This window comes from Echiichthys vipera (genome assembly GCF_963691815.1).
Source record: "Echiichthys vipera genome assembly, chromosome: 4".
Lineage (NCBI taxonomy): Eukaryota > Metazoa > Chordata > Actinopteri > Perciformes > Trachinidae > Echiichthys > Echiichthys vipera.
Window position 1 is genome coordinate 11,512,774 of NC_139829.1, and position 11,908 is coordinate 11,524,681.

General features: G+C 40.9%; 1 protein-coding gene across 1 annotated transcript; it reads left to right on the forward strand.

The window, feature by feature from the left end:
• The first annotated feature begins 745 nt into the window (after positions 1 to 745).
• krt1-c5 (keratin, type 1, gene c5) lies at positions 746 to 11,457 on the forward strand. The gene is made up of 9 exons (XM_083913140.1): positions 746 to 802; positions 1,362 to 1,757; positions 2,990 to 3,072; positions 3,685 to 3,841; positions 5,098 to 5,262; positions 5,368 to 5,493; positions 8,237 to 8,454; positions 9,005 to 9,033; positions 11,079 to 11,457. The coding sequence occupies exons 2-9, from the start codon at positions 1,371 to 1,373 to the stop codon at positions 11,192 to 11,194; spliced, it is 1,281 nt and encodes a 426-aa protein (XP_083769266.1). The 5' UTR covers positions 746 to 802; positions 1,362 to 1,370; the 3' UTR covers positions 11,195 to 11,457.
• The last annotated feature ends 451 nt before the right edge of the window (positions 11,458 to 11,908 follow it).

Consider the following 11,908-nt stretch of genomic DNA (forward strand, 5'->3'; position numbering starts at 1 on the left):
TTCAGCCAGACCTACGCCCTGCATTTCTCAGGGGGCTTCGCTTTCTTTTCATTCCGTCCCTCTATTGTGCCTGCTTCCTCCGGCCAGGCTCTCCTCAGGTGAAGCTGACGTCTCACTTCGCTCAGGGTGCATTGTCTCCACGCTCAATGGGATCGCTGCAGAGACAGCGGGGTGCCTGTTTCCAGTCACACAAGTTTGTCCTCCCAGTTTCACCATACTGGTTGACAATGAAGACCTGAGGAGGTTCATGTCAATGTATGAAGGCCAAATATAGCTCCAATATTAGAGTTAGTGTGCTGTATACTATAGAAGTGCAGATCACATAACATTTCATGATTATTTACTCAAATGCACTGGAAAAACACCTTAATAAACATAATGCTTTAATTGTTAACAGAATGCATTGTAGATTTATTAAATTATATAATAGTTTTATGATATTTTGATTGTTCTTTGGATAATAAAGTTAAATTTGACCTTAGATTAAAGGAGAGCAGATTTATGTTTACTGCTGCTACAAACCTGCAACGCTGCAGACAATTAACTGCATTTAAATTGTTGACACAGACTTGTTTGGTTTATGTGCGCCACAGTTATTTTTTTCACTGCTCTATAAAAAAAAAGAAAAGGTATCAAGTTGCATCCTCCTCCTTGTTGCTGTGGGGTTGGACACAGCATCATTGGCTCCACCCCGACAGAGAGTGTAGAGCTTCTGCGGACAAACTCACCTGTGAAACAAAAGTCACTCGCACCATCAGGCCGAGCAGCACAACAGAAGACCTACTGAGGAACTGAGCTCCATGTAAGTACTGCGTCGTCTTTTCTCCTCTGTTTTTACTCACCAAATAATCACTCTATGAGCAACAAAGTGTTCAAAATGTCACTCAGGAGGAAACACAATTAAAGCTCACAGGTGAAGGATGACTTGAAATCTAGTAGATCCTTCTACTTTTTAAATAGTCTACAAGAAAGAATGGAAACATTATTGATGTTTAATATTTAGCACTTGTGGTTTAACTGTCATCAGTCAAGTTGACTCACCGCATGGTTTATTTAATAATTTTCCTGAGAGATGTACGGATTATTGAATAAGCCTACCGAGCCTCTGTTTGAAGTGAGTGTTAAAATGCCCTCAAACGAGACACAAAACAGCTTTAAAAAAGGACACTAAATGACTGCAGAGAGATGCTCCACAAAGATAAATAACATTACAGAGAGACACAAAACTACAGATGCAGAACGACTAAAAGGATTAAGTTCATTATTGTCTGCTGTTTCAAAGGATTTTGTCCTGCTCATCAACACAAGCGTTTTACTTGTAGATAAGTGGCTTCATGAGATTAAACTTTCCTCTTCTGTAGTGGGACACCATGGCCTCCACCCTCTCTGTGCGCAGCTACTCAGTGCGTCATCCCTCCTTCTCCAGCATGTCTGTGAGGGACAGCGGACGCAGCATCCGCTCCAAGCCTCCCATCTCCGGGGGAACGCTGTCTCTGTCCCGCTCAGTCTCAATGGGCAACGGCCTCAACATGCTGGGCTCCAGCCTCTCCTTCAATGGCCTCAGTGTCGCCGCCAGCGACAAGGAGACCATGATGGGTCTGAACGACCGGTTGGCCAACTACCTGGATAAGGTGCGCTCGCTGGAGAGGTCCAACGCTGAACTGGAGGTGAAGATCAAGCAGCTCATGCTGGAGAAAGTGCCAAAAGGGCATGACATCGAGGGGATGATGGCCCAGGCTCACGCCATCGGGCAGGAGGTCAGTGTTTGTAGAACTCACTTTCAGGGAGCATTTGACTGCACCTCAGTGATTTTGATTTGACATGTTGGTGTAATTGACAGATGGATACCCGATGAAGACACATTGTACAGTAATAGTCATTTAATACATAATACATCATTTCAGTGCGTGTTCTCTTTGACTGCATTTGCCTTTTTACCTACACACCTGCTCTCATATCGAGATGCCCATATACAACCTTGAGGAGTTTAAATCAAGCCCCCACCACAGCAATTTCCTGGTTGGTTCAATACTGAAGTGCCAAAACTGCAGTTTGTCAACTGGCCACTAGGGTCAGGTTTCATAAAAGAGCAATTTCTCGTTGACCCCCATGTTAAACAGGCCGTTTTCACAGCATAATTAAACCTAATTAAGGCCTGGTACAAAAAAACATTCTAGTCTATATGTTTAGGTCATATCTCCATGACAATACTGAGGGGGGTGAATATTTTTGTAACAGGCTAGTGTTTATTTTATTGGAGGTTGAAGTTTATGAATAATTAGGGGCGTGGCCTCTTGAGTGACAGCTAGCCCCTGGCCTCTGAGGTATACGTCAGCGAACGGACCTACAGTGCTACGTAAATTTTTCATACAGATTATGGTTCAAATGCAAGACTAAGTTTATGGTTGTTAGATTTTAGTTTGATAGAAACTTAAAGGTCCCATATTGTAAAAAGTGAGATTTCCATGATTGTTTTTATGATAAAGTAGTGCCTTTGAACGAGTCGTCAGGACTTTTGTAAGATTGTCACATCTATACTATATAAAAAGGTAGAAGGTGCTGCTATGGTGCTGGTACAGTCATTCCTTGGCTGCAAAACGGTAGAGATGCCGAGAGCACAGATACGGAAAACCAGAAATACTGACCAATCAGAGGAGACTGGGCTTTTTCTGGAGGGGGCCTAAAGAGACAGGTATATTAAGACCGACAGTTTGAGAAAAAAGAATGTTTTTTTTTGAAGATTAATGGATGTAAACATGTTCTGTGACATGGGACCTTTATCCTTCAAAGCCGGCAAAATGGATGTTCTTGTATATTGACAAAGAAAAAGAAAAACTTGTACAGTAGTGGTCCATCTTGTTGTTATTAGATGTGGAAGTTCATGGTGTTTTGGTAAGAGCATGTGTGATTTTACAGTAAATAAACCGTCACATATCTCTAGTCATTGATGCCAGATCATCATTAACGTCCCACCATGTTCCCTGCTCAGGTGAGGAAGAGGACGCTGGAGAACGCCCGTATCATGCTGGAGATTGATAATGCCAAGCTGGCAGCCGATGACTTCAGGGTTAAGTGAGTGTCACACAGAGGTTCCTTTCTTTTACTTGCCTGCGAGTGTTCACAAGGGAGCGCCAGACTGCAAAGCAATGTGAATAAATGACCTTTATGTCAGGCTGCGAAATAAGAGCCTCATTCCCACGGTGCTCAGGCACCCGCAGGAGGAGAAGATTGCCATCAGTGAGCGCAGGATTTGATAGATTGTGCAGGTCAGAGAGACATCGTCAGTTTCTGAAGTCCAGAGTTGGCAAAGTGAAGCTTCAGGAAGGATAGTGGAGTCAGGTTTTTCACAATGTGTTGATGGTATGTTCTGTGGCCAGATGTGAAGCAGTGACACATCAACTGACAGTGATTCATGGCGTTAGCAGCAAAGTGCATGTGTGCCTAACATGCAGACCCATGCAGGGTATTTTTCACACGTGTGCCTCCACTCTGGGATTATTTTATAAGTGATTTCATGCATCTTGTGTTGCACCACCTTAAGTTTGTGCCTCAAGTCTTTTCCACAGTGGTTAGTATTTCCAATTTATGATGCCTTCAACTCCACTACATTTCAGGGAACATATGGTAATTTTTACCCCATCTCGTTACAGCTGTTATATCACCACTGTGTTTTTTTTCTCGTAGATGGGAGGCAGAGGCCACCTTGGGCCAGTCGGTAGAGAGGGACTGTCAGGCTCTGAAGAGAGCAAAGTCCGACCACGACCAGATCATCGCCACTCTGCGAGGAGACCTGGATGGCCTGAAGGAGGAGCTCTACTTCCTCAAGAAGAATCACGACGAGGTGAGATCACCGCCTAGGTAAAGGTCACGGCAGACATGATGAATGAGTGGTTACCCATCAGGCTAATCACTTTACACGTTGTCATGTCTTGTTTAAAATTAAGGAGGTATTTGAAACACAGTGGATCCTGCATCTCAGTATGGTTAACAACACCCAAGTTGTTAAGAGTCTGGACACACCCTTTTTCTTTGTAGTCACAGAGCTTCAAGATAGCAAGACAACGCCCATTTACACAACACACAGGAGTATTTGCCCCCATCCAGCCACAGGGATGATGTTTGTTTGAGGTGTGGTATCCAAGATGTCAACTGTAGACTTCTTATCTGGCACATGCTGAGGTGATCAACAAATTAAGAAGAACAAAGAAGGATTAATCAGGAACAATTAAAGTGCACTGCAGGATGGAAGCTGCAGCACAAACTGGTTGTGAATAAATGCTAACTATCTTTGCAAACTATGATTTAAAAACATATGAACATTTTGTAAAATATGATATTTATTTTTTATTTTATGATATGTTATTGAGTAACTTTAGTCCCACGCTGTACTATAACCTTTATTTCTTATATTGTATTTTTTTAAGCAACAGGGGGCTGTAAGAATATTCTGACCTTTTTTAATGCAAACAATTATATTTAGAGAACTTTGTATTCTTTTTATAAAGCTTTTTTCACACCGCCGCACAGCAACCATCTTGACAATCACCTACCTTAGAGAGTGTTGGAAAAAAAGAAAAGCATTTCTAAAAGTGACTCCAAAACCACTTCTTCTCTGCTGTCATTGAAATGACTGGAGGTGGTGAGTTAACACTTGCCGGTGTAAAACCCCTTTTATTAAAACTGCCTTAATTGTTCTTGTTTCCATCTAAAGAAATTCCTCTCTAGACCATTTTTATAACGACAAATATCCTTCCTATCTTTAACTTGTTTTAATTAAATTATGTTTGGAGAACTGACTTATGTATAAATAATAAATGTTTGAGTTGATAATGCTTCAATACTTTCACTTAAGTATGATTTTGAATGCAGGACCCTGTAAAGTAATAGATACCACCCTATAAAGTATTGTTATATATATTATTGTATGTATCCGTATTACTACTTTTCCTCTAAATCTTTCTTCCACCACTGGATGGTAGATAAGAAAGACGGCTCCAAAATCAGAATCAGACACCGGTTGTCCAGGGAGTTATGTAGAAACTAAGATGTTGCGGCATTTAACACTGCTTCGCCTTCCCCTTCTTTAAATAATCACAGGAGATGAATTCAGTGAAGTCTCGGCTGGCCAACGAGCAGGTGAGCGTGGAAGTGGATGCTGCTCAGGGTCCTGACCTGGGGGCCATCATGGCCGAGCTCAGGGTCCAGTATGAGGGCATCGCTCGCAAGAACAAGGAGGAGGCCGAGACCTGGTACCTCAAGAAGGTCTGTTGCTGCATGAATTATTTTTCTGGTATTAATACTTGTTTTGTTTTTTTGCATTATAGACTAAATATTATACATTACACTTTTTATTATTTTAATGTACAGTTGGAAGCAGTGCAGTCGGAGGTCAAAGAAAGCAACGAGGCTCTGCGTTGTGCCCAAAGTGAGCTCAGTGAGCGACGCCGTTTCCTGCAGGCTCTGGAGGTTGAACTCGACAGTCTTCGGAAACAGGTACACACGGCGCAGGCAGTGGCGGACTTAGATGGTCATGGGCCCCAATAGGCTATTGTTTGTTTGGGCCCCCATAATATTAATCATGCTTTATCAGAAAGAAAATAAACTGCTAGAACAAAAGAAGAGTATGCAACCTTGAAAAATCCTGTCAATTTAGAAATTTTCTTTAGTAGATCTTGGTCTACAAGATGGGCAGATGACCATTGGAGCTCCGCTATCGCATTTCCTTTCTGACATTTTGTCACTATACTGTCTAGTAACAGTGACTGAAGTATCATTTGACAACAAAACTGACCTTATGAACCTGGTCCCATGATGGCAACTGATTGGGTAAATGTGTCCCAAATCTTCCAATCAGTGACCTATTTGTTTTATGTTTCTAAGGGCCCCAATAGGAGGCAAGTTTTATTCCCCCAGTGTAGTAAATAAAAAAAGGAAAATAGGCTGGCCAATCCAGGGCCCCTGCACACCTGGGGCCCCAAGAGTGCAGCCTAGGCCAGCCTGTGCATTAATTCGCCTCTGGGTGCAGGGGTGTAGTTCTAAACATCTGATCCCCATGTTTTCCCCTATTTCTCCAAGATAGATTATAATAATCTCATTATTATAGAGCACTTTCCAAATTGTGTAAAATTAATCAGATAGTCATTAAATAAGCAAGTTGTAAAAGAAAACATAAAAACCCAATTTGTGTCTAAAAACCTGTACGGTGTAGGTAAGAATAGGAAAAACGATTTTGAAGGAAAATAAGAGGAACTCATAAAACTTAACCTCTCAGTCAAATGTCTCAAAAAAGGTCTTTCTTTTTTTTTGCAGAGATTAATCAAGTTAACTACCATTCCTCTACTTCTTTAGAGCTCAGCCCTATCCTCCCATGTTAGACATGTTATCTATAGATTACAGCTGCTTTCTCCTTGTCAACAAAGAGCTTTTAGGGCATAATATACACTGCAATTTCATTCTGCTCCAATAATCAATCAGTGTAACAAGACGTAAAGTCAAATAAGCCAGTGCTTTGTCTTGTTCTCCGCTACATGTGAACACAGGTTAAACAGTCTGTTCACTGGAGGGAAATATAGCTCATGGATGTTTGCTTAATAGTGAGCACACAGTATGAATGCAGAGATATTATGGCGCTGACAGTCTCTAGTGTCTGTGGATGAGTGGTGAGGGGGGTTAAATGGATGAGCTCAACGGGTAAACATACAAAACAATACAGGGCGGTAAAAAAATATTTAAAATATTTTTATAAAAATGCATCCAATCCCCAGGCCCCTACCCTACTTCCATCACCCCATCTTTGAACTCAGCGTTCATTTTGATCTCAACTACACACCTGTAATGTTCTGTGACTGTATCTTGCACGGTTATCGCAGTGACAAAAGGACAGGACAGGACGCAACATGATACAAAATACTCACATCCACCTCTGTGGGGGTTCCCACATTAGTAGGTATCTCCAAGACTACATTTTGTCATGATGACACACAGTCTTACAGGTAGGAAACAATGGGGCTGTAAAGTCTGACGTAACACCCTTTCAAAATACAACGGCCGACCTGTGAACAATTACGATCACTTCTTTCTTCAGTGAGAAACCTAACATCGATAGGAAAGTGGTCAAATGAAAATGACATTATTTTTTTCTGACTCAGATCTGTTAACACAACGGGGAACAATGCACGATATAGAAATACGGGGCTTTGAAAGGCTTGGGCCCAAAAACTGTAATTTGGAAAAGGGCTTACAACATGACCTAAAACTGGATACTAGCGGTGCTGTCGCAGCTGGTAATGACTAGAATGTGATAGTGGTGACTCATAGTGTCAGACCCACTGAGAATTATCACCTAACCAGAGTGTTTTAGCATCTCTTAGAACATTGTTTTGGCTTTATGGTCTGGCTCAGTGCTGTCATTGGCACTATTTCAGCAAAAATTGTCTGATAGACCCACTGTATGCTTGACAAAGTGAGGGACTAACTGGCTGATGATACGGATACTGATGATACCAGATAGTTTCTTCAGGACAAAAAAAGAGCGAAAAGAAAACTGTATATTATACTTAAGTGTATCAAGTGGCCTGAAACACAACTCTACATTGCTTTTAATGTTACTCTGTGTCTGCAGGACACGTTTACCATAACAACTTTAAGGATTATCCAGGTTTACAGATTGTCCTTCTGCCTATGAAGCTGCCAAAGAAAATCTACTAATGCAGCTTTGAAACGTCAAAAATATAATTGTAAAATTATTTGTAATTGCTTTGTATTTACCCTAAAGTAAATCTCTTTATGCTAAGTTAAGATAAAAAAAAGTGAAAAGTGAACAAGCAGGATTTGTTCTATGCTCAAATGTGACACTTTCTCTTTCAGAAATGGTTGGGTTGTTTTGTAACCTCACACACATCATCTGCCCATCTTGTTGCTGCTATTTTCTCAAACTGAAGAAATCTGTTCTTGATAATATATATACTCTATTCCCTTATTCGCTGAAGTCAACTCCAAAGGGGAATAACGCCAGTAAAGCATCACCTACAAAGAGGACGTATTTTTCAACAAAAGCAAAGCAGCAAATTGAATGTAAAATCTTTTTGGTGAAGACTTTTTTTAATGTTTAATCTCATAAATGGATTTAATGATTCACCTTTATTTCAATCCATATGAAAGCATATGAAAGGCTAAAATGCTGTTTGGCTCTAGGACGACTTGTTATCTGATCATTACCTGTATGTTCTGTTATCAGGTCGGTGTGTTGGAAGGAAACCTGGGAGAAACGGGGCACAAGTACTCTGTGGAGATGGACCGCCTTCAGGCCTCACTGACTCACCTGGAGGACGAGCTGTCTCAACTGCGTTTGGACATGCAACGCAACAAGACCGACTACGAACAGCTGCTGCGCATCAAACAGAACCTGGAGATGGAGATCGCCACCTACAGGAGGCTGCTGGAGGGCGAGGAAATGTAAGCTAGAGGCGGGAAACCACGATCAATACATGTTCATCTTTGCAAGCAAGAATTTAAAGTTTAAATGTATTTGTCGTTTTTTTTGAGTAGTGACAAAAAACAACACCTTAGAATCCAGAAGAGAACTGTAAAGATTGTATTTTATTGATACCTGTTGGTAGTTTTTCATGCATTATTAGTCTAAAATGGCATTAATGCACTGATTAATAAATAAATTAATTAATGAAATTAATAATTTATTTTTGCTACACATGTATATGCACGTATTGTATACCCCAAATTAAAGTTTGGCCATTTTAGGAGCTACAGTACACTCTGTTATATACACAAGGACATTATAGTTTGCTTAATTGATTGAGACATTTTTTTTAACCAATTATACTTTGGACTGCGATAAAGATAAGCAAATATATATAATAAGCTGCTGGTTGCATCATACACACAAGTGGAATCAATCTTGTTAAAGTGTCCTACTTGTGTCAGATATTAAGTGAACATGGTTTCTGCCTGCTCCCTTGGATGATGTTGATATTATTTTGTCCTACAGGGTGAAAGAAACACCTCCACCTCCTAAAAGTAAGTTCAGATTACTTTATTTACTGAATGCCATTAATGACCAAAAGCTATTAACTGCAAGGATTCTATGTATAAATGTGACAGTTCAAAGTCAAAAGAAAAGAACCGACTGAGGAAGCAGAAGTCAAAAGCAAAGAGACTTCATGAATTCAAGGATGCAAAAATCCAGGCAGGAAAACGCTACAAAAATGGGTCAGGCTAGGTCAAAAACTGGGTCAGAATCAAAAAAAGTCCAGAAATAATCTGAACACTGAAAAGCTAAAGCACAAAGGCAACCGGCCTAAAGCTAGAGGAAGTGAAAGGAAATATACTAGGGAGTAATGAGGAAATCAGGCCCCCAGAGCAAATCTGTAGAGAGGGCATGTGATTTTCATGCTTGGGCCTGCAAGAATGTCATGACAGGTGCACATACAACACAACTGCAACAGTGCTTTGCATAAAGACGCACGCAGCTCGCAAATACGCACAAATAAACACATTTTACAACCATGCATGGTGTGCGCGGTAATCACGTCAAGTCTGCAGCCGCTGATAGACGGGCCTCGAGCCTTTTTCACTTGTTGCTGTGGAAATGTTCAAGCAACAATTATGTACACGGTGATCACTGCAAAAATCGCCTGTTGTTTTTATGCCATATATTAACACTGCAGTTTTATGGGGTGTTCTGCAATAATAAAATGCATTATGATGACCTCTATAGCCAGTTCTTATATACATTTCTGCCAGTGGTGTAGTGGTAGTTGATGAGGTGGGGGTACTGCTAGGTAGATGAGTATGTGACCATGAAGGGAGTGGGTAAACTTTTTTTTATTTTTGTCCAGCACAACTATTGACAAGTATTTCGGGGAAAAAAGATACTATATTACTACACTCCGTATGCCTGTGTATACCCTCTCTGCACCATGGTGTGAATATTATTTGTGGCAGACATGATTAAAGTAGGCCTAACTCTTTAGTATAGATTCGTAATTTTTTGAATCTGCAGTTTGATTAACAATAACATCATGTACATACTCTAATGATTTGTGGGTAATTAAAGTCCAGAAAGTCCACAAGAGGCCCCTTGTGGACTGGATAGAGAGTGGATTTGGAAAGCACTCACAGACTTCCTGAGAACGTACCTGCAAAGCCCAAAAGTCTCCAAGTGTGATAAGGTCTAGACATTTGGATTCAGTAATACAAACAAGCAAACTGAATAAATGAATGAGTAAGCTGGAATTCAAAACTCTGAAAATAAGGTCCTCTCTGCACTTTTTATTTTTCACATGGTCCTGTGGGAATTCTTGCGGGACGCTCTTCTCAAACCACTTGTTTGCTTGTTGCCAGCATTGGCTTGTTGTAAGAAATACCAAAAAAAGGGTAAAAAGAGAAGAGATTGTTTTGGTTAGCTTCTATTGTTCGCTCTTATCAGATTCTGAGTGTGTAGCAAGCGACCACACCCGAGAATCCATGTGGGTCATAGAGAGAGAGAGATGCTCCTGTTTGTACTCCTGCAGCATGTTTCCCACTGGACTGGCCTACAATTCTACTTTCTATCTGCAACACCACCTAATATTGGTCTTGTAAAGCTGCTTTTGGATTATTGTACGCATCTTAAAATCCAACAGTAGACAATGAGCTGCAGGAGCATATACAGCAGCATTCGATCCTTTCCTGAGTTTTGCAGACTTACATGAAATTTTGACCTTGGGGGTGTTTGCTCAGTACAAAGAGAGGATCTGATAAGAGATAACAAAAAAACAGCACAAGTATGCTGAGTGGACTCACTGACATGCAATCTCTTTTTCATCCCTTTTGTAATTTTGGCATAAAGTTGGAACACAAAAGATGATAACTGACATAATATTACTTCAGGTTTTTGATGGCCAAAGTTGTTAAAATATTACATTTCGGTGCAGCCGAAAACCTCAAAATGGCAAACTAAAACGCATGCAGACATTCTATTGTTATTATGATTGTTAATTTTATTTTATCAGTTCTGTCCCTGTAGACAAGGAAGATCAAAGTATTTTTTGACTAACCCTGGTTTAAATTCTGTGTCACAGAAGACCCCGATGTAAGGACGAGGAAGATTGTAAAAGTTGTCACCCAGACCATGATCAACGGCAAGGTGGTGGATGAGTCCAGTGAGGTGGAGCAGATCGAGGAGCGCAAGAAATGAGCCAAAGTGTGTGAAGAGAAGACGCAGTGATCTCTCTAAAACCCAAAGTGTGGATCAAAATTTCACCACAGCCTTTCTTGTTTTACATCTTCCTTACTATGTGCCACGTTATAATGCCTTGAAATGAAATGGAACTGAAATGGAAGAAGAAACTCGTAATGGTAATATAATGAGAAATGTTTGAATAGTCTGTTTATCAATACATGTCAAAAGATTTATCTGTAGATTGTGTTTGATCTTACAGTAATAAAACATCAACTCCATTTGATGTGAACTCAAGGCTTTTATCTCACACTCACTCATCACTCATCTTCAACGTCTTATCTGGGGTCGGGTCGCTGGGGCAGCAGCTCCAGCAGGGGACCCCAAACTTCCCTTTACCGGGCCACATTAACCAGCTCTAACTGGGGGATCCCGAGGCGTTCCCAGGCCAGTGTGGAGATAGAATCTCTCCATCTGGTCCTGGGTCTTCCCCGAGGCCTCCTCCCAGCTGGACGTCCCTGTAACACCTGCCTCGTAGGTCAAACTGCCATTTTCTTAACGTGAATGGGAAAGTGGACAATTAGCAGCATGTTTCACGTGTCATGTAATGCATTTCAAGCTGTTCACAACTCGTCACAGATGAATTGTCAGGACCCCTTGACGTCACTTTTTATGCTTTAAACTATGACCCTTAGCTATCTATGTTGGCTATGCCGTTTTGTGAATTCAAAC